The sequence below is a fragment of the Zea mays genome, chromosome 7 (genome assembly GCF_902167145.1).
Source record: "Zea mays cultivar B73 chromosome 7, Zm-B73-REFERENCE-NAM-5.0, whole genome shotgun sequence".
Taxonomy (NCBI): domain Eukaryota; kingdom Viridiplantae; phylum Streptophyta; class Magnoliopsida; order Poales; family Poaceae; genus Zea; species Zea mays.
Window position 1 is genome coordinate 132,589,585 of NC_050102.1, and position 27,775 is coordinate 132,617,359.

Sequence of the window (27,775 nt, forward strand, 5' to 3'; positions counted from 1 at the left end):
TTCGTAGCCGTTCAGAAACGTGTTACGTCATTGCTCCAGAACGGCCTGCTTCTGCCGTTTTCAACATATATGTGCCTCGTATCAAGAATTTGATTGGACACAAGTTGCAATGTTTACCCTCCCAGCAGCGTCCAATGTTTCAATCATTGTTTGATGCTCATGACAAAGAGGTGGATAAATACTGTGATTCCCTACAGTCGAGCCATCAGATGATTGTTTCGAAGCAGATTGAACTCTCTGAAACATTTGGTGAAATGATAGATGAAGTTTTGAGAGCTGCAACGCAGCGCGATTCACAGCCACAAGGTTTTAGTATTTATGTTTATTTTTTTTAAACTAATCAAGTTCACTATTTATAATGCTGTTATATTCAGTAACAACTAATATATTATTATATGTTCCAAATGTAGATAACCCCCCACTACCTCAATGCCTCCAACAAATGATCCTGTATCCACACCAACTGTTCCAACACCTGATAAACAACAACATGATCAGGAAAGCCATGTTCCTACTGATCATATCAAAGTATCAGATGATGTAAGTTTTCTCATACAAACTATATATAATATGCATATATTCTATTCTGCATACAAGTTACCGTTTATTCAAATCTCTGTTGTTTCCATTATAGATTGTCAGTGGGAACGTCTGCAAAAAAGCTACAGCTATGGATGATCCTATTTTTGACAAGACTCCAAAATCTAATGTTTGACTTCCTTATATCATTATTATCATTCTTTCAGTTACAATATATGCAAGTAACAGTAATATATATGCATGCTTTATTTTTTTTTAACTTCACAGGCTTCCACAACAGACAAGCCTGCTGATCCTAAGTTAACACCAAAAATAAATAGTGTAAGTATTTACACCTTCATCATATTATGCTAATATAATATTAATTTTTCCCTATGTTTCATTACGTTTTTATTAATAAATTTATTGGTTACAGGAAGGACAAAAATCTGTTACACATGATACTCCTGTATCTGGTGCACCTCTGTTTGATAAAACCCCACTGACAGATGTAAGACATGTTGTAATTTTCATCTTTTTCTTATTTATACAATAAGACATACATATTTATGCAAATGTTTACTAACATTTATTCATATATTAGGCAACTACTGACCTGGTTGCAAAGGATAGTTCCTGTAAAGACGCAGTCGCTGATCATCCCCACGTGTCACGTGAAGACTGTGCTCGCAACCTGCTTAAGTTCATTTTGTCAGGACAACTAGATCCGAGCATGTATGTATTCGTTATTCAAATTCCAATTAAGTACAATTAGAAGGATTTAAATCAATTTTTTTCCCCAGGTCTATCATTAATTTTGGAGGATTTGGAGGGTCTGTACTTGATGTTGTCCAGTCGTTTGGTCCCAACAAATGTCTTGAGAATACTTTCATGCAGGGATTTATCGACTGTATTCGTCAGGATGATGTATTATACAATCCAGATTCTGTAATCAACACTCTAATACTGAACGTCAACGTTGGGGTAATTGTTTCTCCACAACTTTGTATCTTATTGCAACTCTTACTTTATAAATATATAATACCAATCAAGTTATTTTATTTGTCCAGACCGTTTTGAATATTGAGGAGTTTGAACAACACAGTTCAAATCCACAGCCCTTCACAACAACCCTTCTTAAAGAACATCTTGAACCGACCCTACCTTCAGATGATGTTCTAAACCAGATTAAATTGGTGAGTTCTAATCAGTTTCATTTGTACAAATGTTATAGTGTACTTTTGGTTACTAGTTTTATGTTGTATTAGTTTTAATGTTTCATATGCATAGTATAAATCATTCATAATTTTACATATATATTTAACAGATACTTGTTCCTATGCTACGCCGAGGCCACTGGACCCTTTATGCAATCAATTTTGAACGTCGTCGCATAGACATCTTAGATTCAAACCCTTATGGTTCATTGCTTGGAGGCACTACATGGAAACAAATCCATAATGGTCAAATGATGATAAATGGAACGAAGATACCTTGGTCCAGACTCATAATGAGAAGACTTAGCATTGCCTTACATGAAGCTCGACCTGAGTCAACTGTACCAAAGTTTGGCAACTACAAGATTGGGCTTCTTCCCAACTGTCCAACCATGACACCAGGGTCAAATGATTGTGGTTTTTTTGTTGCAAACTTCCTCCGCTACTACGATTTTGATGATGGTGACTTATCAGAATTTTATACTCCGGTATGTCACTAAATTAGTTTTCTATTCTTGCATATATTACTCCTTCAGATTTTATTCTACCATAAAATTGATATTATGGTTATTTCAGGATGAACCATTGGACCAACGTGCCTTTGTTCTGCATTACCTTACCTTTCATCGCAACAACATGGTTGCCCCCCTTCCTGCAGAACTGCTGCCTTTCAAGTATTCTCCAAGGAGGCGTCGCTGTTTGAAAGCCAAGACTTAGATAGAATACCTGATCATGATACCCTGTGGGATGAACAAAACTGTTTATGTTACTTGTTAAGTCACTTATGTCAGGCCTCTCATAATGTGTTTTGATACTCTGTGTGCCACTTATGTTCAATGTGGCTAATGTCTATGCTACTTCGCAACAGCTTTATCTGAAGTGTGTCAAACATAATTGTTGCCAGCATGGCTATTTATGTTATCTGTTAACAAATTCTATTTTAGTTCATCTCCAGTTTGTGAGTTGCTTAATCTTTTTGCTTCCAAGGTTTGGCTATTTTGTATTATCATATTGTTTCAATATTCAAGTTTTATGCATAATATATACTTCATTATTTTATATACACTAGGTTCATCTTTTTTACATTTTTTACGTGAATTATGCTAATCTCCACAAGTGTTTATGCTATATCATGTTTGTTGTATTTGAAGTGTGAAACCGACGTATGCACTCCATTCGATTATTATTGTTAAGTGTATACAGTTTTATATAACATTAATGTCCAGACCTTCTGATCGCTAAACGTTCAATGCCAATTTGTTGTGCATATTCAGTTACATAATTTGTGTACTTGACTATATTTACGCAGCATTTAATAGTTTCATATCTACGCATTATATAACCCTTTCATGCAAACTACTGAAGTTCGAACAAAATAAAGCATAAGTCATTGTGATATTACAAGTTTCTTCTAAATCGACCACTCGTTAGTCACACTTCAAATTATTCGCCCAAATCCATATGCTCATCGGCTTCTTCATTTTCCACTTCTTCATCAATACGATGTTTTTTTGCAGTCGATGTTTCATTCCACTGTGGAGCAGTTGTTTTATTGTTTAGTCTTGATCCAGCTGGCCGTCCTCTCTTTCGATTAGACAGTTTTGCTAGCCTTGCCCTGTTCTCTTCCACAGACAGACATGTTCTGCTGTTATGCCCATCTGCTATTCCACACAAATGGCATCTCCTATTCTTCTTTTTCTCTCCTTTCGCACCTAGTCTCATAATCCTTTCTTCTGAATTTTTTATTGTCCGTCCCTGAAAGGGAATTAGGCTTACACCTAGTCCCTAATTAATTTTGGTGGTTGAATTGCCCAACACAAACAATTGGACTAACTAAGTTTGCCCAAGTTTATAGATTACACAGGTGTAAAAGGTTCACACTCAGCCAATAAAAAGACCAAGTTTTGGATTCAACAAAGGAGCATAGTGAGAACCGAAGGCCCTCTGGTCTCAGAGCACCGGACTGTCCGGTGTACACCGGACAGTGTCCGGTGCACCAGAGGACTCCAGCTCAAACTCGCCACCTTCGGGAATTTCCAGAGGCGACTCCGCTATAATTCACCGGACTGTCCGGTGTACACCGGACAGTGTCCGGTGCGCCAAAGGAGAACGGCCTCAGGAACTCGCCAGCTTCGGGAAACTCCAACGGCTAGTCCGCTATAATTCACCGGACTGTCCGGTGTGCACCGGACTGTCCGGTGCGACTCCGGAGCAACGGCTATCTCCGCGCCAACGGCTCTCTGCCGCGCATTTAATGCGCGCTCTGCGCGCGCAGAGGTCAGGCGTGCCCATACTGGCACACCGGACAGCAAACAGTACCTGTCCGGTGTGCACCGGACAGCCAGGCGGGCCCACAAGTCAGAAGCTCCAACGGCTAGAATCCAACGGCAGTAATGACGTGGCAGGGGGCACCGGACTGTCCGGTGTGCACCGGACTGTCCGGTGCGCCATCGAACAGGCAGCCTCCAACGGTCACATTTGGTGGTTGGGGCTATAAATACCCCAACCACCCCACCATTCATTGCATCCAAGTTTTCCACTTCCCAACTACTACAAGAGCTCTAGAATTCAATTCTAGACACACCAAAGAGATCAAATCCTCTCCAAATTCCACACAACGCCATAGTGACTAGAGAGAGTGATTTGCTTGTGTTCTTTCGAGCTCTTGCGCTTGGATTGCTTTCTTCCTTCTTGATTCTTTCATTGCGAACAAACTCACTTGTAATTGAGGCAAGAGACACCAATCTTGTGGTGGTCCTTGTGGGAACTCTATGTTCCAAGTGATTGAGAAGAGAAAGCTCACTCGATCCGTGGATCGTTTGAGAGAGGGAAAGGGTTGAAAGAGACCCGGCCTTTGTGGCCTCCTCAACGGGGAGTAGGTTTGCAAGAACCGAACCCCGGTAAAACAAATCCACGTGTCACACTCTTTATCTGCTTGCGATTTGTTTTGCGCCCTCTCTCACGGACTCGTTTATATTTCTAACGCTAACCCGGTTTGTAGTTGTGTTTATATTTGTAAATTTCAGTTTCGCCCTATTCACCCCCCCCTCTAGGCGACTATCAATTGGTATCGGAGCCCGGTGCTTCATTAGAGCCTAACCGCTCGAAGTGATGTCGGGAGATCACGCCAAGAAGGAGATGGAGACCGGCGAAAAGCCCACTACAAGCAACGGGAGCACTTCATCGGAAGAGTCCCGCACCAAACGGAGGGAGAAGAAGAAGAGCTCCTCCAACAAAGGGAAGGAGAAGAAATCTTCTTCTCACCACAAAGAGAAGAAGGAAAAATCTTCTTCCCACAAGCCGCATCGGAGCGGAGACAAACAAAAGAGGATGAGGAAGGTGGTCTACTACGAGATTGACACTTCATCAACATCGACCTCCGGCTCCGACGCGCCCTCCATAACTTCTAAATGCCAAGAGCGTAAGAAGTTTAGTAAGATCCCCCTACACTACCCTCGCATTTCTAAACATGCACCTTTACTTTCCATCCCATTAGGCAAACCACCAACTTTTGATGGTGAAGATTATGCTAGGTGGAGTGATTTAATGCGATTTCATCTAACCTCACTCCACAAAAGTATATGGGATGTTGTTGAGTTCGGTGCACAGGTACCATCGGTAGGGGATAAGGATTATGATGAGGATGAGGTGGCCCAAATCGAGCACTTCAACTCTCAAGCAACAACGATACTCCTCGCCTCTTTAAGTAGAGAGGAGTATAACAAAGTTCAAGGGTTGAAGAGTGCCAAGGAGGTTTGGGATGTGCTCAAAACCGCGCACGAGGGAGATGAGCTCACAAAGATCACCAAGCGGGAAACGATCGAGGGAGAGCTCGGTCGGTTCCGGCTTCGCAAAGGGGAAGAGCCACAACATATGTACAACCGGCTCAAGACCTTGGTGAACCAAGTGCGCAACCTCGGGAGCATAAAGTGGGACGACCACGAGGTGGTTAAGGTTATTCTAAGATCACTTATTTTCCTTAACCCTACTCAAGTTCAATTAATTCGTGGTAATCCTAGATATACTAAAATGACCCCCGAGGAAGTTATCGGGCATTTTGTAAGTTTTGAGTGCATGATCGAAGGCTCGAGAAAGATCAACGAGCTTGACGAACCCACCACATCCGAAGCTCAACCCGTCGCATTCAAGGCGACGGAAGAAAAGGAGGAGGCTACACCAAGTCGACAACCAATAGACGCCTCCAAGCTCGACAATGAGGAAATGGCGCTCGTCATCAAGAGCTTCCGCCAAATCCTCAAGCAAAGGAGGGGGAAAGACTACAAGTCCCGCTCCAAGAAGGTTTGCTACAAATGTGGTAAGCCCGGTCATTTTATTGCCAAATGTCCTATATCAAGTGACAGTGACCGAGGCGACGACAAGAAGGGGAGAAGAAAGGAGAAGAAGAGATACTACAAGAAGAAGGGCGGCGATGCCCACGTTTGTCGGGAATGGGACTCCGACGAAAGCTTAAGTGACTCCTCCGACGATGAGGACGCCGCCAACATCGCCGTCACCAAGGGACTTCTCTTCCCCAACGTCGGCCACAAGTGCCTCATGGCAAAGGACGGCAAAAAGAAAAAGGTTAAATCTAACTCCTCCACTAAATATGAATCTTCTAGTGATGATAATGCTAGTGATGAGGAGGATAGTTTGCGTTCCCTTTTTGCCAACCTTAACATAGCTCAAAAGGAAAAATTAAATGAATTAGTCAGTGCTATTCATGAAAAGGATGATCTTTTGGATTCCCAAAAGGATTGTCTAATTAAAGAAAACAAGAAACATGTTAAGGTTAAAAAGGCTTATGCTCTAGAAATTGAGAAATGTGAAAAATTATCTAGTGAGCTAAGCACTTGTCGTGAGATGATTGACAACCTTAGACATGAAAATGCTAGTTTAAATGCTAAGGTTGATTCACATGTTTGTAATGTTTCAATTCCCAATCCTAGAGATAATAATGATTTGCTTGCTAGGATTGAAGAATTAAACATTTCTCTTGCTAGCCTTAGAGTAGAAAATGAAAATTTAATTGCTAAGGCTAAAGAACTAGATGTTTGCAATGCTACCATTTCCAATCTTAGAGATAAAAATGATATTCTTCATGCTAAGATTGTTGAACTTAATTCTTGCAAACCCTCTACATCTATTGTTGAGCATGTATCTATTTGTACTAGATGTAGAGATGTTGATGTTAATGCTATTCATGATCATATGGCTTTAATTAAACAACAAAATGATCATATAGCAAAATTAGATGCTAAAATTGCCGAGCACAACTTAGAAAATGAGAAATTTAAATTTGCTCGTAGCATGCTTTATAATGGGAGACGCCCGGGCATTAAGGATGGCATTGGCTTCCAAAGGGGAGACAATGTCAAAATTAGTGCCCCTCCTAAGAGATTGTCCAACTTTGTTAAGGGCAAGGCTCCCATGCCTCAGGATAACGAGGGTTACATTTTATACCCTGTCGGTTATTCCGAGAGCAAAATTAGGAGAATTCATTCTAGGAAGTCTCACTCTGGCCCAAATCATGCTTTTATGTATAAGGGTGAGACATCTAGTTCTAGGCAACCAACCCGTGCTAAGTTGCCTAAGAAAACTCCTATTGCATCAAATGATCATGACATTTCATTTAAGACTTTTGATGCATCTTATGTTTTGACTAACAAATCCGGCAAGGTAGTTGCCAAATATGTTGGGGGCAAGCACAAGGGATCAAAGACTTGTGTTTGGGTACCCAAAGTTCTTGTGTCTAATGCCAAAGGACCCAAAACCATTTGGGTACCTAAAGTCAAGAACTAAAATTGTTTTGTAGGTTTATGCATCTGGGGGCTCAAGTTGGATACTCGACAGCGGGTGCACAAACCACATGACAGGGGAGAAAAGGATGTTCTCCTCCTATGAGAAAAACCAAGATCCCCAAAGAGCGATCACATTCGGGGATGGAAATCAAGGTTTGGTCAAAGGTCTTGGTAAAATAGCTATATCTCCTGACCATTCTATTTCCAATGTTTTTCTTGTAGATTCTTTAGATTACAATTTGCTTTCCGTATCTCAATTATGTCAAATGGGCTACAACTGTCTTTTTACTGATATTGGTGTCACTGTCTTTAGAAGAAGTGATGATTCAATAGCCTTTAAGGGAGTGTTAGAGGGTCAGCTATACTTGGTAGATTTTGAAAGAGCTGAACTCGACACTTGCTTAATTGCTAAGACTAACATGGGTTGGCTCTGGCACCGCCGACTAGCTCATGTTGGGATGAAGAATCTTCATAAGCTTCTAAAGGGAGAACACATTTTAGGACTAACAAATGTTCATTTTGAGAAAGACAGGATTTGTAGCGCATGTCAGGCAGGAAAGCAAGTTGGAACCCATCATCCGCATAAGAACATAATGACGACCGACAGACCACTGGAACTCCTACACATGGATCTATTCGGCCCGATCGCTTACATAAGCATCGGCGGGAGTAAGTACTGTCTAGTTATTGTGGATGATTATTCTCGCTTCACTTGGGTATTCTTTTTACAGGAAAAATCTCAAACTCAAGAGACCTTAAAGGGATTCTTGAGACGGGCTCAAAATGAATTCGGCTTAAGGATCAAGAAAATTAGAAGCGACAACGGGACGGAGTTCAAGAACTCTCAAATTGAAGGTTTCCTTGAGGAGGAGGGCATTAAGCATGAGTTCTCTTCTCCCTACACTTCACAACAAAATGGTGTAGTGGAGAGGAAGAATAGAACTCTATTGGACATGGCAAGAACCATGCTTGATGAGTACAAGACTTCGGATCGGTTTTGGGCGGAGGCGGTCAACACCGCTTGCTACGCCATCAACCGGTTGTATCTACACCGAATCCTCAAGAAGACATCATATGAACTCCTAACCGGTAAAAAGCCCAACATTTCATATTTTAGAGTTTTTGGTAGCAAATGCTTTATTCTTGTTAAAAGAGGTAGAAAATCTAAATTTGCTCCTAAAACTGTAGAAGGCTTTTTACTTGGTTATGACTCAAACACAAGGGCATATAGGGTCTTTAACAAGTCCACTAGACTAGTTGAAGTCTCATGTGACGTTGTGTTTGATGAGACTAACGGCTCTCAAGTAGAGCAAGTTGATCTTGATGAGATAGGTGAAGAAGAGGCTCCGTGCATCGCGCTAAGGAACATGTCCATTGGGGATGTGTGTCCTAAAGAATCCAAAGGGCCTCCAAATGCACAAGATCAACCGTCCTCCTCCATGCAAGCATCTCCACCGACTCAAAATGAGGATGAAGCTCAAGTTGATGAAGAAGAAGATCAATCAAATAAGCCACCTCTAGATGACGGCATAGATCAAGGGGGAGATGCAAATGATCAAGACAAGGAGGAAGAGGAACAACGACCGCCACACCCAAGAGTCCACCAAGCAATCCAACGAGATCACCCCGTCGACACCATCCTCGGCGACATTCATAAGGGGGTAACTACTAGATCTCGTGTTGCACATTTTTGTGAGCATTACTCGTTTGTTTCCTCTATTGAGCCACACAGGGTAGAGGAAGCACTTCAAGATTCGGATTGGGTGGTGGCGATGCAAGAGGAGCTCAACAACTTCACTAGAAATGAAGTATGGCATTTAGTTCCACGTCCTAATCAAAATGTTGTAGGAACCAAATGGGTCTTCCGCAACAAGCAAGATGAGCATGGTGTGGTGACAAGGAACAAAGCTCGACTTGTGGCCAAGGGATACTCCCAAGTCGAAGGTTTGGATTTCGGTGAAACCTATGCACCCGTAGCTAGGCTTGAGTCAATTCGTATATTGTTAGCCTATGCTACTTACCATGGCTTTAAGCTTTATCAAATGGACGTGAAAAGTGCCTTCCTCAATGGACCAATCAAGGAAGAGGTCTATGTTGAGCAACCTCCCGGCTTTGAAGACAGTGAGTATCCTAACCATGTCTATAAGCTCTCTAAGGCGCTTTATGGGCTCAAGCAAGCCCCAAGAGCATGGTATGAATGCCTTACAGATTTTCTTATTGCAAATGGATTCAAAGTCGGAAAAGCCGATCCTACGCTCTTTACCAAAACACTTGAGAATGATTTGTTTGTATGCCAAATTTATGTTGATGATATTATATTTGGGTCTACTAACGAATCTACATGTGAAGAGTTTAGTAGGATCATGACACAGAAGTTCGAGATGTCAATGATGGGGGAGTTGAAGTATTTTCTAGGATTTCAAGTAAAACAACTCCAAGAGGGCACCTTCATCAGCCAAACGAAGTACACTCAAGACATTCTAACCAAGTTTGGAATGAAGGATGCCAAGCCCATCAAGACACCCATGGGAACTAATGGGCATCTCGACCTCGACACGGGAGGTAAGTCCGTGGATCAAAAGGTATATCGGTCGATGATAGGCTCTTTGCTATATTTATGTGCATCTCGACCGGACATTATGCTTTCCGTTTGTATGTGTGCAAGATTCCAATCCGACCCTAAGGAATCCCACCTTACGGCCGTAAAACGAATCTTGAGATATTTGGCTTATACTCCTAAGTTTGGGCTTTGGTACCCTCGGGGATCCACATTTGATTTGATTGGTTATTCGGATGCCGATTGGGCGGGGTGCAAAATCAATAGAAAGAGTACATCGGGGACTTGCCAGTTCTTGGGAAGATCCTTGGTGTCTTGGGCTTCAAAGAAGCAAAATTCGGTCGCTCTTTCCACCGCCGAAGCTGAGTACATTGCCGCAGGCCATTGTTGCGCGCAATTGCTTTAGATGAGGCAAACCCTGCGGGATTACGGTTACAAATTAACCAAGGTCCCTTTACTATGTGATAATGAGAGTGCAATCAAGATGGCCGACAATCCCGTCGAGCATAGCCGCACTAAGCACATAGCCATTCGGTATCATTTTCTTAGGGATCACCAACAAAAGGGAGATATCGAGATTTCTTATATTAACACTAAAGATCAATTAGCCGATATCTTTACCAAGCCTCTTGATGAACAAACTTTTACCAAACTTAGGCATGAGCTCAATATTCTTGATTCACGCAATTTCTTTTGCTAGATTGCACACATAGCTTATTTATATACCTTTGATCATGTCTCCTTCATATGCTATGACTAATGTGTTTTTTTCAAGTCTATTTCAAACCAAGTCATAGGTGTATTGAAAGGGAATTGGAGTCTTCGGCGAAAACAAAGGCTTCCACTCCGTAACTCATACTTCACCGTCACTCCAAGCATCTATCCATCTTTAGGGGGAGAATTCAAAAGCAAAAGGACTTTGTCTTTGGGGGAGAAAGTAAGAGCCCAAAGCAAAAGGACCGGACTTCGTCTTTGGCATAATCTTAACTCATTTATTTATGACCAAAGGGGAAGAAAGCACTTCGAGGGCTCTAATGATTCCGTTTTTGGCGATTCCTGCCAAAGGGGGAGAGAATATGAGCCCAAAGCAAAAGGACCGCACCACCACCAATTTCAAAAAACTTAGTGTTGAATATTTTTCAATTAGTATCCTATTATGTTCAAAAGGGGGAAAAATAGTATTTCAAAAGTGATATATCAAAACCCTCTTGAACACTAAGAGGAGGATTTCATTTAGGGGGAGTTTTGTTTAGTCAAAGGAAAAGCATTTGAAACAGGGGGAGAAAATTTCAAATCTTGAAAATGCTTTGCAAAATCTTATTCATTCACCTTTGACTATTTGCAAAAGAACTTTGAAAAGGATTTACAAAAGAATTTGCAAAAACAAAACATGTGGTGCAAACGTGGTCCAAAATATTATATAAGAAAGAAACAATCCATGCATATCTTGTAAGTATTTATATTGGCTCAATTCCAAGCAACCTTTACACTTACAAACTAGTTCAATTATGCACTTCTATATTTGCTTTGGTTTGTGTTGGCATCAATCACCAAAAAGGGGGAGATTGAAAGGGAATTAGGCTTACACCTAGTCCCTAATTAATTTTGGTGGTTGAATTGCCCAACACAAACAATTGGACTAACTAAGTTTGCCCAAGTTTATAGATTACACAGGTGTAAAAGGTTCACACTCAGCCAATAAAAAGACCAAGTTTTGGATTCAACAAAGGAGCATAGTGAGAACCGAAGGCCCTCTGGTCTGAGAGCACCGGACTGTCCGGTGTACACCGGACAGTGTCCGGTGCACCAGAGGACTCCAGCTCAAACTCGCCACCTTCGGGAATTTCCAGAGGCGACTCCGCTATAATTCACCGGACTGTCCGGTGTACACCGGACAGTGTCCGGTGCGCCAAAGGAGAACGGCCTCAGGAACTCGCCAGCTTCGGGAAACTCCAACGGCTAGTCCGCTATAATTCACCGGACTGTCCGGTGTGCACCGGACTGTCCGGTGCGACTCCGGAGCAACGGCTATCTCCGCGCCAACGGCTCTCTGCCGCGCATTTAATGCGCGCTCTGCGCGCGCAGAGGTCAGGCGCGCCCATACTGGCACACCGGACAGCAAACAGTACCTGTCCGGTGTGCACCGGACAGCCAGGCGGGCCCACAAGTCAGAAGCTCCAACGGCAGTAATGACGTGGCAGGGGGGCACCGGACTGTCCGGTGTGCACCGGACTGTCCGGTGCGCCATCGAACAGGCAGCCTCCAACGGTCACATTTGGTAGTTGGGGCTATAAATACCCCAACCACCCCACCATTCATTGCATCCAAGTTTTCCACTTCCCAACTACTACAAGAGCTCTAGCATTCAATTCTAGACACACCAAAGAGATCAAATCCTCTCCAAATTCCACACAACGCCATAGTGACTAGAGAGAGTGATTTGCTTGTGTTCTTTCGAGCTCTTGCGCTTGGATTGCTTTCTTCCTTCTTGATTCTTTCATTGCGAACAAACTCACTTGTAATTGAGGCAAGAGACACCAATCTTGTGGTGGTCCTTGTGGGAACTCTGTGTTCCAAGTGATTGAGAAGAGAAAGCTCACTCGATCCGTGGATCGTTTGAGAGAGGGAAGGGTTGAAAGAGACCCGGCCTTTGTGGCCTCCTCAACGGGGAGTAGGTTTGCAAGAACCAAACCCCGGTAAAACAAATCCACGTGTCACACTCTTTATCTGCTTGCGATTTGTTTTGCGCCCTCTCTCACGGACTCGTTTATATTTCTAACGCTAACCCGGTTTGTAGTTGTGTTTATATTTGTAAATTTCAGTTTCGCCCTATTCACCCCCCCTCTAGGCGACTATCAGTCCCTTTGGTCTTGCGCGATCCGGCATACTCAGATTTATAACATCCACATTAAAATTCAACCTCTGCACAATAATAGACGTTACTATTTAGTATATGCATACTTACATATATTTATACCAATCAGTAAAATCATTTATCAATGCTCACCTTTTTAGCTTCTGACGATGCAGCAATATTTTCCAATTGTTCATGTGCTACGTGATACGGAGAACTTGTATCACCAACCTCATGTGAAAATCTCATGTTGTCCTCCTTTAAAGCCCAACCCAAATACATCAACATTTACATGCAGCATAAAATTATATTTTCAATTTATACAAATAAACAATATTATTTTAATATGTACCTGGTTACCAGTTGTTATTATTGTTAATGCATGTTCACATCCAGTCCTAGTGTTATGCGAATCCTACAAAATATTATTTGCTTATTACATTGATATTATATATTCATTATATACACTACTTCATGCAAGCTTAAAATATATCTTTTACATACCTTATCATGACATGTAACTGTATTATCATCTTCCATCCCATCGCTAGCATTACTTTTATTCAACTCTTCTTCCTGGTTCAAAATAACATGTTACTTATGCATAATTTATATTACAAATAGTATAACACTAAAACATCTGCAATATTATTACTTTGTCTTCCTCATTATCACTAACATCTGTTGACTCATTACATCCAATATCTGGCTCCAAACGGCTTAGAACGACATCGAGCTCATCCAACACATCCATCGCCTTATCGTACCCTGATTTTGACATACACGCCTGACGAACTACTTTCATAGTTTTCGTTAACAACATTTTCTGTCTGTATGATTTAGTAACTCCATCCTTCCCCCTGAAGCTCTTATCAATTCTTTCAAACGGAACATCTTTTCTTGATGAGACAGTGTACCTTTGCAATATATACTTTGAAGGTATCTTTTCAACTTGAAGATGCATGAAGGCTCTTAAAAGATGAACACACAATAGACCTGAAAACATGATAACGAACCATTATTTCAAAAATATACATTAATTGTGCTTCAATCATCAAATTATATAGTATGCAAATTTATTATGCTAACCAACATAATACGTACAAACCTGTATGTTCCCACTGTTTGCACTCGCATGTATACTCCCCAGCTTCTATGTCTGCTGATATCTTGAATTGATGTTGTCCCCACACAATTTTATTAGACCGTTTTGTATGTTGTACGATCCATTCATTATCACATCCGTCTGGGTCCTTTAATATTTTGTATGCAGTGGTGTATTTCATTGATTCCTCGAATCTATTCATAACAGCTCTGGTGTATGCTCTAGAGACTCTCACTTCGAACCTATATAATGTATCTGTTGTCCTTGGTCCCTATAACACATTATTATCATAATTAAACAACTTAATTACATAATTATATGCAAACCATTAATGCTAACAAGCACGACATACCTTGCTCACCAATGCCTCCTTTGATTCTTTCATTTTCCTGCTGTGCAACATTTTCATCATTTGTTTAGCGAACTCATGCAGTGGGGTGTTCGCATCTACATGTGATTGCTTCACTAATCTGTTCATGCTCTCACTTCGTTGTGTAGATACCATTACCCCACAGAAGTCATTTTTAAAAAATGCAGGTATCCATTCTTTTCTTATTTCATATAATTTGCGTAGAGTTATATCTTCATGAAGATTGAACTCCTCTAGCATCATTACCCAGGCACATTCAAACTCATGAGGAGTTAATGGATGATGTATAATAGACTGGAATGTTGTTTTAAAATCCTTAACAGCAAACCTGGCATATATCTCATTCAGGAATGGCATAAATCTGTTATGTACATGCCATAAGCACAGTCTGTGAACTGTTTCTAGAAATACAGTTCTCAGAGCAATTGGCATTGCAGGATCTTGATCTGTAATTGTTCACAGATTATTCAGTTATTTTCACCATAAATTAATTCATTGTTTTGCATAACAAATTTATATATCACATACCTGTAAGCATAACTCTTGGACCCTCGCCTCCCATACATGTTTTGAATGAATTGAAAGCCCATTCAAAAGTCTGTACTGTTTCATCTCCCAACAAAACAAATCCAAACACTGTACACTACAGATGGCTGTTAGCTCCAACAAACATGCCCAGTGGTTTATCATATATATTTGTCTTGTGTGTTGTATCAAATGTCACAGCATCACCATAATCTGCGTATTCCCCCTGCATGCTTGCGTGTGACCAAAAAATACTAACTATTTTCCCATCATCGTCTAGTTGGAAATCACAAAAAAATTGTGCATTCTGTTTTTTGCATTCTCTAAAGAAAGTCAAAAGTTTGGCTACATCATTTGAGCAATTTTCTCTTCTCCTGGCTGCCCTCCTACATTTGTTTGAACAACAAATTGTTACACATACATTTACTATAGTAAAATTCCTGTCTATTGATATATACACATGTAACAAAAAAGTATTGCTTACATATTTTTCAGATCTTGAGCAGTTACCGGTACGTTCTCCGGCCCATCATGCATTTCTGATATGAAATCAACTATGCAATGCTGCGGCACTCGGCTATCATGCATTGCACCCACAAAATTTATGTACTCAGCATCCCTAATTTTGTTGCAACGTAAATGCTGTTTTTCTGCTTCGTCAGTTATGAACTCATGGTTATGCTCCAAGTTTACCAGTTCAATTTTTGTAGCTACAACCATTTTTTTTCATCATCATATATTTTTTTAATTTTATTCCAGCTTTGCATTGTGTACGCCCCGATGATCTATTCCTCATTCTAGGTGTATAATTTGATTTTGCTGCACTTTTACCTTCACGTGAACAATTTATCCACTTGCTGAATGTCTTCTCTCTGTATTTCTTCAGTGGAAATCCAACTTCATATGCATACCTTTTATAGAATTTATATGCATCATCAACATCCTTGAAAGTCATCCCTACCGTTGGCACTATAGTTGGATCAATGTTTTTTGCCTGCTATTTCAGTGTAATTGTTGTTTGTACCATTGAATATGTTCACAACAATATAATCAATCGATAATCAAATACAGCGACTGGACTTACATGTGAACGCAGTATATGTGGCGTATCCATCTCCCTGGAGCTAATATTGGACATAGGAGGTCGAACCCTTTGTTCTCCTTCTTCCCCTATGCTCATCTCGGCGATATCAGGACCCATTAGAGCAGGCGGTGGTGTCACCAATGAGTTACCACTAACTCCTCCCTCTGTCTCTGTATCAAGACGAACGCCATCTCCTTCCATCGCCGGCGACCCTCCAGAGCCGGCCATCTCCAACTCCGATATGTTATGCAGGCTTAGTGGTCTTTTTTCCGAATGAAAGTAAATCTCGTATACTATTAAAGTAACCGCATCCACGTTTACAGGGTCTCCCCATTATTTCCGAAACCGCCCCGATATTATGGCGACGTCTTTGTCAAACTAACTTTCATAATATAAAATTTACGCACAATGAAACAACGTTTTACGCCGTTCGGTATACAATGTTTATGCATCTATTATGCCGCTTCGGTTTTATGCCATATCTTTCAACATCTTATGCTTCATGTTTTTTACCTTCTGCACATTACTTACCATGCAAGATCCATAATTTACGCGCCCACGTATCCCCATAATCACGTTTGCATGTGGCATATATTCCCTTTAATTCCGCGCAATTCCCTTACCATGCAAACAACCGCGTCACGGCGCCGTCCAACCTGCATGCCGCCTCTCAGCCCCACGTTAAAACACAGGCGCGCCTGTTGCATCGGCCAGACCGAGAACCGACCTGGGCTTCCTTTAATATCCGAAGCCCTAGGCTCCCGTTATACCTGCCCTATATATATATACGGAACACGTGTATAGGTGCGTAATGACTAATCACCTCTCAAAGGACGCAGTGATCGACGGCTCCATGCATGATTCTGCGTTCCAATCCAATCTGTCGGTTCACCGGTACACGGAAAGATGCCTCCTCGTGTGTAAATCTTGTTATCTTTTATGCAACATGTAGTGCAGGCCTTTATTTATTATCAGAGAGAGAGAACCTAGTCTAACGTCAGCTCGAGCTCGATCTGCAAGCCATGTGGTGAGGCACTCATGCATGCTTGGCATCCAGAATAATCTGACGGTTCATCCGTTCAACCATGTACCGTGCCGCAGGCATATTCGAGGGGCCTAAATTAAACCGGCCTTGCGTTGCGTGATCACTTACTTATTAACCGGCCGGCGCGCAGATTGTACGAGCGGTAGTACATGGAAAGAGACCTCCGGCCACGTACGTGCACCAACAGACCGCACATGTACCGCTGCTGCTGTAGCGCGTTAGTATACGTGCATCTCGCCACTTGCAGTCACTTTTTGGGCAGACAGCTGACAGTAGTAGCTAGGAAATGAGAGGGGGAGGACAAATACGCAGTAACAAAACCACGTGGAAAAAGGCGATTCGTCGATCCGGAGGAGAGTGAAGCACTCGGCACTTCGACAGTCACGCTTTTTTTCTTCTCCGTTGCCATTCCTCAGTCCATGGCTGGGATACAGGCTACAGCCATGAATATATGGCGACCACTTTGTTGGACGCGTCGTCACGCGACCGTGCACGGCCACGGATCGGTCGCGCTAGCTGCGCTGCTTAGCCAGCCTCGGTTCCGGTACGAGACGACGGCTGCGCCCCCACCCCACCGTGCGCGGCGAGACCGATTGGAGCTACTTTCCGCCGGCCGCCACCGGACCCCGACCCCGGAGCACGCACCCGACCTGGCCGGGGCCACGCGTACGACATCGCCAGGCCTGGCCTTTCCAGCCCACGCACCGGAGGAAACTGTCAGGACTGCCTGGCAAAAGCGCGACGCGCGGCTTCAGCTTCACCTGCCCGGCCGTTTGCTACGTGCGGAAGTAGCTTTCGACATTGACGCATGCACCTCCGTTGGCACTTGGCACGCCCTTTGCATGGACCACGCCCGGCGCACCGCCCACGAACGAACGAACGATCTCCGGTTAGGTTCGTCTTGGATCTGGTGCTCCTCTGGCTGTTCGTGGGCACGAACGATACAGCGCGCGCAGGACAGTGACCGTTCTTTGTCCCTCCTCACCCCCCCCCCCCCCCCCGTCCATCTTCTTCACTGCATCGGTAATTCCGCCACCAGTATACACGTAGCCGCCCCTCCGTCCGAGCAAATCGTTTTAGGTCATGCATTACTGTTATAGTGCTTTGACATTTTTTTTGTGTGTGTGTGGACGGTGCTCTAGCCTATCTAGTCATGCAGATGCAGTACGTAACAACGCAACGCACATGTACGTGGTAACGAAAGTTCCGTGGATCTCGGCAAAACCCGCGGGTCCAGGCTAGCAGCTTGTTGGGCGTAAAGCGAAACATCATCAGTGCAACGGAAACCTGATCGCCCAGTGCCGCTGCAACCGTGTGGGTAGGGCTGCTGGCACACTCTATCGTGCGTGCCAGCGACCCACCAGGAGCGAAAAGGCTGCAGCCTTTTTTCCAGGAAAAAGGGAAAAAAAAAAAGGTGACGCCATGGTGCTGCAGTCACCCGGCCGGCCGGACCTTCCATGATTACGCGCGCGAGCATCAGCTGCTTCTGCTTGTAAAACTTAACGTACCAACTTTGCGCGCTCCGCGATCAGCACGTGCGTGCGTGCGCGCCTTTGCCCTTGCGCTCGCCTGGCCTGGCCGCTGCAGATCGGCCTGCCTCCCTCCCTCCCGCGCCCAATTATATTAGCCGTTCGGTCGGCTTCCTACTCATTCTGCCAGCGCGCACCACCCTTCCCTTTCTCCTTTTTATTTTTGGTTGTTTTCACAAGGCGAGGATGCGCATGAACTCCAGTATTGATTGCCAGTACGTTCGAGAATCTTTTGCAGGAACGACGGCGCGACAAAAGCAAGAACAGTTAAAAAAAAACAAAATCTCAGTGGGTGACACGGCGAGTACGTTTGGTGTTGTTACCCGCGGCAGCACAGTCCAAACCGGTAGGCTAGCAGTCATGAACGAGCGGAAGGCGATCGAAGATGTACGTACCATCACGCATCCGTCCCCGAAAGCTGGATGACTCGATGAGCCAGCCCCTCCTGAGGTCCCCCGTCCCCGGCCGGCCTCCGGGCTCAAGACGCCTAGTGTAATTAGCTGCGCGGCACGGGCCCATCCACCGGCCTCTCTGGACGACAGGTGCCTGGGTCCCGCTGGGCCCAGACGGTAGAAAAGCGAAATTGATCCGCGGACAGTGTTGCGTCGGCCTGACAAATCCTATCACCGGTAGAAAAAGAAGCGATCAGTGGACCATGGCTGCAGCTGTTTGCGTAGTTGCTACAGTATTTAGGCCGTGTCAGTAGAGTTTTGCAATGGTAACAAATAAATTTAGATATATATATAATTAATCTTAGAGCTGTTTCACTGTGAATCTATAAAAAAAACTATATATTTGGTTAATGTAGTAGCTCTCGAGTCATACGTAAGCATTTTCATTGGTATGGCCTTTGTCTATTGTCTTTGGGTAGAGTCCACATATCGATGTATGTCATCATTCTTTCTCCTCAGCCGATACGGAAAACTAAACATGGGACGAGGCTCGGAGGCTGCCTGAAGGGTTCACGACTTCACGGCTATGGCCAAGGGTAGTCCGCCGCTGGATATTTCAATTATCTGTCACTATACTAGATGTCTAGACGTGAGTAGGGATGAAAAAATGGACGGAATCGTTAGGAAAAAACATATCTCTCATTTTCATTTTTATATTTTATTTCAGAAACAATTAACTCTAATAATATTGTAGAAATTTTCATGGTTAACTGTGATTATACTCTTCTTTTACCTTATATTTGTGATTTTACCCTAATTTTTTATTTTTTAATTACTAGTTCTGATTTTCACTAACGTTGTTATGGGGAGGGGCACAGCGGCTTCGTTTTTAAAATGGAGAGGTTGAACTACAAAGTTAAAAAATAAGGGATAAAGTCACAATTACAAGGTAGAAAGGTATAATCATAATTACCCCTTATTATATTTAGATATCTAATTAAAGATATGTCAGGCATTATTTTTTTCACTAACAAAATTTTCTGTTTTTACCAACTAAAAAGGACATGGAAAGGTTCTTGAATTTGCCGGTCCTTCGAGAAACGTAAAATCTTAACAAAGGTGGTAAAAAATTATGGTTATTACTAGAGGTAAACGATGTTTGTTGGATTTAATCTCTATTACATTCAAACTTTTTGGTTCCACGGTTTCTACCGTTATCGTGTTCTCTATGTATTTTTATGTTTTATTTTTTACATTTAAGTATAAATAGAGACCGTAAATAGGCACTTCGCTAGTTGAAGTTGAAGGCGAAAGGGTGACTGCCATTTCATGTTACCACAACTCGCCGTATATATACAACGGCACCGCCGCCGGCCGCGATAGCTACAACTACAACCCGAGACCAATTCCGCCATACTACCCAAGGAAACCTGCGCACCGCCATCACCGCCGCCGCAGCCTCTGTTCCCACAGACGCCTCTCTCCTACTCCCAACCCCAATCAAACGCACCGCTGAATCGCCTGCAGTAGCTGGAGCGCACCTTGGTGCGATCCTACCACACCTCTGAGCTCACGAGGAATCTTTAATGGCGTCGGAGTGGCATCGCCAGCCATAGCAGCCTGGCTGGCTGAGGTGCAGGCTGCCAGGCTGCCGAGGCGATCACTTGCCAACCCTCTGCTCTCCTTTTCTAGGCGCACTGTCTTGCTTTGATGCATACGGCACCACAGATGAATGCCCGGTCTCGGAGGCCGGCGGCGGCGCGCGGTGCGAAAGCGCCCCCGAAGAGCGACAGCAGAGTACGTGCTTCTTCAATCTCTCCGATTTTTTTTTTTGCATGCTGTTTGTAGAGGAATTGGATACATTTCGTTGAGTTGAGCGTCAAGCAGGTGACATTGTGCGGTGATTTCTCGGTTTGCGCCACCAATTTCCGTGTTCCTCGATCGCCAGCAATTTGTTGCGGTATCCATATTTTGTACGACGAAGTAATTAATGTGGCAAGAGTACGACGATGAACTCATGAGCAGTGCCATCTAGTGTTCTTGCGAGCAAAGAATGGTCGATGACCTGGTGGCGTCTATGACAAGATCTCGACGCGGGTTCTTTGGCCTCAGGGCTCTGCCATTTCTGAGAGCTACTCGCACTGACTCCCCCAGCCCCATATTTTCCTTTAGTTTCCCTTTGAGCCTTATCTTTCAGAGCGGAGCAGAGGAATCTGTGCTTTGCTTCCGTTAGTAACCTTTCTCTCTCAGCTCAATGAGGCATCTCTTTTCTCCTTCAATGATGGTTTTTGTGTTCAGGTGACGGAGACGGATCCGAGGAAGACCGTGACGCCGGTGAAGGGATCGGGCAACGCCGGTACCAGGGGCACCATGAACAGGATCCAGTCGAGGAGAGAGCGAAAGCTCGCGCTACAGCAAGATGTCGTTGAACTTCGATTTGTCGGATTCAGTTGCTTCCTGTAGCTCGTTCTGACGCTTGCTTGACGGCGCTGAATTCCAGGTGGATAAGCTGAAGAAGAAGCTGCGGCACGAGGAGAACGTCCACCGTGCGCTGGAGCGGGCGTTCACGCGGCCGCTCGGCGCCCTACCTCGCCTGCCGCCGTACCTGCCGTCTCAGGTTAGCGGCACCTCAACCGCATCCTGTTCTACTAGATTACTCGTCACGCTCCGAGCTGTGCCTTGGATTGCGCTGAATCCCCTTGCTCGTAATTGTGCTGCGAAGACGCTAGCCCTTCTCGCGGAGGTGGCGGTGCTGGAGGAGGAGGTCGTCCGGCTAGAGGAGCAGGTGGTGAGTTTCCGGCAGGGAATCTACCAGGAGGCGACCGTCTTCTCCTCCGCCAAGAACACCCAACTCCCCGGCGGCGATGCTCCCGTGCCGGCGCAGCTCACACCGCCGAACCCGGTGCTGAATTCTGACATCTCACCCGCGACAGAAAGCCACCATCCTCCCAACGCTCGTCCATCGTCGCCGCACAACGGCGTGGCCAATGGCAAGCAAACGCCAACAAAGCCCGTCGTCAACACTACCTCGCCGAGCCAGGATGACCGGTCCGGGGCAGGGAAAGAGAACCAGTCCTGCAGCAACTCGTCGAGCACGAGCGGCCGCCGGACGCCCAAGTCCAGGCCGACGGCGACGCCGCCCGACAGACGCAGCAGAGCTACTCCCTCTCAGCTAAATTTAAAAAAACAAACAGCAGAGGCATGCATTCTGTGATTCAGAGTTGTCCGCCGCTGATAATTGATCAGCGTGTAGATGCTATTGCATGCATCGTCCACGCAGACAGACAAAAACTGCTGCGCCTGACCGTAAAACGCCTGCTGACGCTGCTGCTGGCACTGGCAGCACCTCTGACAAAGCGACGTCCCACGACGACTCGATCTGGAGCGTGCCGAACATAGCTGCTCCGATGCCTGCTGACCATCTTCTCCGATGCCTGCTCCGAGGACAAGGAAACGAGGATCAGCAGGCGCTGTCCCCGTCGGTCTCCGGCTCCAGCGAGAGCTCGTCGGGGTACGCCGCAGGACCCCTACGGGCTACGGCATCCTGGAGCTGGGCGCCAGGGACACCGGGCCCTACAAGCGGTTCCACGTGGTCGACGCCGCGTCCTTGGACCCCAATGCGCTGGCCGGCGACGGCGACTGAAGTGAGTCCTCCGACCCGTACTGTTTATCGCAGCTGATAACTTGGGCACGGCCAATAATTTTTTGCAAAAGCTAGATTCGGCTGCCTGGCGATCGGGTGGCGGTTTGACTTTGAACGCGCGGATGCTGATCGGGGAGATGCCCAATTATGTGCTGATCTGCTGGGTCTTGCTGCTGGCTGCTGCGGAGGCTGTCGTGGGTTGACCTGGCGTGGGGCTCTCCCATCAGCACAAGCTGGCGTTCTGGATCAACGTCTACAATGGCTGCATGATGAAGGTAGCTCCAGCAGTCCTCCTATCTCGATCTTTATTTTAAACTCTACTCTATAAACCATATAATTAACAGTGTAAAAACAATATTTTATACAGTCAGATAAATGCTCTGCTGGAGATAGCCTTAACTGGATCTACTCATTGCGTGATGGATGGTTTTTTGTTAGAAAAAAAGAGAGGCAAATTCGCAATTTTGGTCTGCCGCAAAGCAACTACAGCCTGGATATGTGGTGGTAGTGGTACTAGCTCTTGGAGGCGTGTGCTTTAAGCCTGATGAAGCCTGGCATGTCTGTACGCAGCTCGATCGCCATTAAACTTTTTGCATAAAGAAATGCTTCATGTCCCCCCGCCCCACCCTCCCAGAGACAGAGACACACAAACTTATCATTGGCTGGCGCCTAATAATAATGAACTCTAATTTGCCCGTTCTTGATCTGGCTTTAATTTGAATACTGTACTACTCTGTCCTGCAGGCGTTCCAGGAGCAAGGGATACCTACCACTACCACCCCGGAAATGCTCGTGGCGATGACGGACACACCCAAGGTGCCGGCACAACCGAACCCTTCCCACCTCCAGATAGGCAGGCGTACGCGCGCAGGGCATTCACTGAAGGTACCCTGCGCACAGGTTTTGCTTGGCAATAAAAGGGATCGATCGGTCGGATCGGATACACTCTGCCGTGCCGAGCCGCAATGCAGTTTGTACAAGTCTTTTGTATGTAAAAAAAAAGAAAAGAAAAGGTAATTGAACCCAACGGGTACAAATCTACCACGCACGCCGATACGAGACAAGAAGGACCAGGTCCAGGCGGTATAAGGCAGGCAGGCCCACCGTGCACCACAGTACCACACTTGCAGTTGCAGCACCCCCACAGAATTATGCTAGTGCTTTAGGGCTGCAGAACAGAACTCGTGATCTCGCGTTGTCACTTGCAGGGACGGAGTCAGAAAAAAGTTTAGGAGGGACTGAACTAAATTGCTGTAGTATAAAAACTCATTTTACATTATATTGTCTATATTTTAGATTAGGGAAGGCTGTAGTGGGGCTCCATGGGATCCGAAGCGGTAGGGGGGCTCGAGCCCCGCCCGCCCCACCGCTGGATCCGTCCCTGGTCACTTGTTAGACGACGGCAGTCGATTTGGAAGCGTCGCCAGCTAATAATAGTAGGAAGGAAGAACCGGCAGGCCTTCCGTTGCCTTGTAGGAGTGGTGTCCCTGCCCGGACAGATGGAATGACCTGCGTCTGCGTCCATGCACAGCAGCCAGCAGAGGCCTCCGAGACTCACCGCGATCACTACTCACTCCGAGCCAAATGACTGCCACGTAGTCCTGCAAGTTGGGCCGGACCGTGCTGACCCGGCACGGGCCCATCGTGCTTCGGGCTTAAATAATTCGGGTCGGGCTAGCACGAATTGCATTCGGACCGGGCTAAATCGTGCTCACGTCCTAAAATGTAGGCCCAGCACGGCCCTAAATTACGCCGGGCTTGCATCGGGCCGTGCTGGCCCAGACCCGGCCCATAAATCATGGACCATGGACCAGTTGCACCCGAGTAAATCATGGAGGCCCAGCAACTCGAGTGTCCTGCAATTGCTTAGAGATTCAACATTCAAGCGGTGCTGGGCGAGCTAGCAACCAAAATCAAGCAAGGCAGCATGCAGAGCTGGAGGACCACGAACGGACAAGAGGCTCCATGATTCGCTCAGCTCCCCACACTTGAACCCTGGCTTCCGCTGCTCCTCGAGTTCGCAGCTGCGGCGGCTCGCTGGTCGACGGCTCGACGCGGTGGACCGGAACGGAGGCCGCCTGGAGGAACGTGCGAGTGAACGCGGCGGACGTCAAGGCGAGGAACGTGCGGACTGGGCGGCTTGCAGACTGGGCGGCTTGCAGAGTGCAGACTGGCCGGACTGGATGCCACAGGAACCGAGGAGGAGGGAGGGAAGGAGCTTGGCAGCTTGCGGTTGCGGACTGGGCGGCTTGCCACCAGTGGCGGACCCAGACTAAAAAATGACTGGGGGCCTTATATATAATTTATATAGTCACAAATGTTCATATTATCAAAATTATACAAGTGTAAAAGCAAAACTAGTTATTTTGCTTATAATGGTAAGAGATAAGGCATTACACTTACAATTGATTTCAATTCTGTGACCCCCGACGACCTTGCATCTTGTGGAAACGATCAACAATTATTTGATTGGAAATAGTGTCCAATTGTTCCTTTTCTATATAGCAAATGAGGCTAAAGCTTAAAAATTCATCTCCAATTTTGTTACGCAATGCACTTTTCACAATCTTCATAGCAGAAAAACATCTCTCAACAGTTGCTGTGGCGACAGGAAGAGTTAATGCGAGCTTCAACAGTCGATACACTAAAGGATAGGAAAGGTGTTTTCTTGTGTCCACCATCAATTTAGCTAAATCACTTATACTTTGCAAGTTAGCAAACCTTTCATCATGTTGGACATTATCAATGTATAGGCCAAGTTGATACTCAAGAGTTGCCATATCATTGTGAACAAAGTCATCCGGATAGAATTTTGCTAAGTGTATCAATTTTTCCTTGTCAAAATGAGAGAATAAATCACTTGGGCTTAGAGCAGACATACACATGAGCAACTCAGAATTTTCCTCATTGAATCTGTTATTAAACTCTTCTCTTAACAGGTCAAGGACAGCAAAGAAACAATCAACTCGATAATGATGCTCATTGTTTATACCAGTCCTTTGTCGTGGTTTCTTTGGGTTTACATAGTCATCTTCCATATTCATCATTGAAATATCATGCTTATGACAAAAACAATGTACCTTGCTCAAAAGAGATTCCCATCCTTCTTGGCTTCTAAGTTTTTCTAGTTCTCTCTTAGTAGATTGTACATCTGAAATAGCAATCAAAATGTCTTTATCCTTTCTCTGTAAAGTTTTTGACAGTCCATTTGTTAAACCAAATACCATCATCATCATGTGCAAGAAAAATGCAGAATCAAAGGACTGAAAATACTTTAAAAGACCATTTGCTTGACGTTTCTTGTATGCATCTGTACCATCTTCCTCGACATATTCTAACACTTTGACAACTGATGGAAACATTTTAGACAAACCCACCAATGTTTTATAATGAGAGTTCCATCGAGTGTCACCTGGTCGTTGAAGACAAATTTCTTGATTTAATCCAGTTCCTGTTGTAATATCTCCACTTCCAATTGCTTTCTGCACTTCTGCTTGATGGTGCTCTCTAAGTATGTCTTTTCTCTTACAGGATGATCCAACCACATTTAATAGCACTGAGATCATATCAAAGAAATCTCCAACATCGAATATCTTCTTTGCAATGGCCACAACAACTAAGTTAAGCTTATGAGCAAAACAATGGATGTAGTATGCAGAACCATTCTCCTCCTTAATTTTAGCTTGAAGACCATTGAACTCACCAGACATGTTGCTTGCTCCATCATAACCTTGGCCTCTCACTTGTTTGAGACTTAAACCAAGATCTGCAAATAAGAAATCAATACAATACTTGAGACAGGCTGCTGTTGTCTCTTTCACGTGAACAACACCAACAAATTTTTCTTTAACCAACCCACATTTATCAAGATATCTAAGCACCACTCCCATTTGTTCTTTGTCTGAAATATCTCGACACTCATCAACCAATAAACTGAATACATCAGTACCAATTTCTTCCATCATGCAACCCAATATTTCTCTTGCAAAGCATTCTGTAATAGCTCTTTGAATTTTTGGAGACATCATTTGATTATTCAGAGGAGCATTTTTGAATGCTTTTGCAATGACATCATTTTGCTTGATTGTGTACTCTATCAATTGCAGAAAATTTCCTTTATTTTCAGAATCTCTTGATTCATCATGACCGCGAAAAGCTTGTCCCTAATGCAACAGGTATCGACACACATCAATGGCCGCATTTAATCGAATAAGATGCTCATTTTTTTCAATCTGACTTTTTTTATGCAAAGCCGCTGGGATTGATTGATCTAATTTCAGTAGGTCTTCACAACTCTTGACTGCTTTGTTGTGAAAACTGTTACGGTCACCAATATGAGTCACAAATCTCTCAGTCTTGTTCCATGAATTGAAGCCTTCTGTGACAAATGCATCGTGTCCATAGTGATTGTCTTTAGTGCTATCCCTAAATAAATAACAGTATAGACAATAGGCTTTGTCCTCCTTCTCACTGTATTCCAGCCAATTAGCATACTGATCAAACCACTTAGGATTAAACCTCCTTTTCTTGTTCTTTCCGATTTCTCTGTATGGAAAATTGAATGATCGAGGTTGATGAGGTCCCCATAACAGATATTTCCTCCTTATCTCTTCATGCTGATTGGGGTGATAATCCACCATTCTCTTTCTTTTAGCAGGATCACGAGAAAGAGTGCTTAAATCAACTAATTGTGGTACTGCCGAATTATGCCTGGTTGTTGCTGCTGCATCTCCACTTGAATTGCCTCCAATATTTATGCAATTTGTTGTTGGCCCTCTCTTGATAAAAAATTTATCCATTTGTTACTGCCCTAATTTAAAAAAATCCTGATTAGAGTGTTTGGTGTGGATAAAGAAAACGATAAAAGATCACTGCAGAACAGTAGAAGAATTAGAAAAGTAAAAGCAAGAGGCTTACCTAACCTGCGATGGAACCAGACGTCGTCCAGACCACCAGGCACCAGTATGGATGGATGAGCACAAGCACAAATGCCAAACGATGGCGGCGGCGCGGTACTACGGCAGCAAAATATAGCAGCCAAGCGCTCGAGCGATCAGGTCTGCAGTGTGGGGTTGTGGGCCTCCAAAAGAAGCCCAACAGGCCAAGCGATCAATGAAATATAAGGGAATGGGGGCCT

General features: G+C 44.4%; 1 protein-coding gene, 1 long non-coding RNA gene and 1 pseudogene across 5 annotated transcripts; 2 read left to right on the forward strand and 1 right to left on the reverse strand.

Annotated features, from left to right (window-relative positions):
• The first annotated feature begins 1,154 nt into the window (after positions 1-1,154).
• LOC103632869 (uncharacterized) lies at positions 1,155-1,709 on the forward strand. Its single transcript, XR_002263655.1, has 3 exons — positions 1,155-1,254; positions 1,323-1,503; positions 1,590-1,709. It is a non-coding gene; the product is annotated as an uncharacterized lncRNA (long non-coding RNA).
• An 18,659-nt stretch (positions 1,710-20,368) lies between these two features.
• LOC109940910 (rho GTPase-activating protein 7) lies at positions 20,369-23,917 on the forward strand. Of its 4 annotated transcripts, none has more exons than XM_020541275.1 (7): positions 20,369-20,792; positions 21,294-21,416; positions 21,496-21,612; positions 21,718-22,639; positions 22,714-22,913; positions 23,006-23,200; positions 23,383-23,917. In XM_020541275.1, exons 1-4 carry the CDS (start codon positions 20,706-20,708, stop codon positions 22,207-22,209), a joined length of 819 nt encoding a protein of 272 aa, XP_020396864.1. In that variant the 5' UTR covers positions 20,369-20,705; the 3' UTR covers positions 22,210-22,639; positions 22,714-22,913; positions 23,006-23,200; positions 23,383-23,917. The 4 variants fall into 4 exon arrangements, with proteins under 4 accessions (XP_020396864.1, XP_020396865.1, XP_020396863.1 ...); XM_020541276.1 differs by having other exon boundaries at positions 23,006-23,196; XM_020541274.1 differs by lacking the exon at positions 23,006-23,200 and having other exon boundaries at positions 22,710-22,913.
• Positions 23,918-24,033: 116 nt separating this feature from the next.
• LOC109941156 (zinc finger MYM-type protein 1-like) lies at positions 24,034-27,437 on the reverse strand (annotated as a pseudogene).
• Positions 27,438-27,775: the final 338 nt, after the last annotated feature.

Bases quoted from the DNA above. Each gene is read 5' to 3' on its own strand.
- LOC109940910 (XM_020541274.1), top strand. From the start codon at position 20,706: ATGCATACGGCACCACAGATGAATGCCCGGTCTCGGAGGCCGGCGGCG. The intron at 21,417-21,495 runs GTCGTTGAACTT...GCTGAATTCCAG, and splicing joins AGCTCGCGCTACAGCAAGAT to GTGGATAAGCTGAAGAAGAA. The intron at 21,613-21,717 runs GTTAGCGGCACC...TGTGCTGCGAAG, and splicing joins CGCCGTACCTGCCGTCTCAG to ACGCTAGCCCTTCTCGCGGA.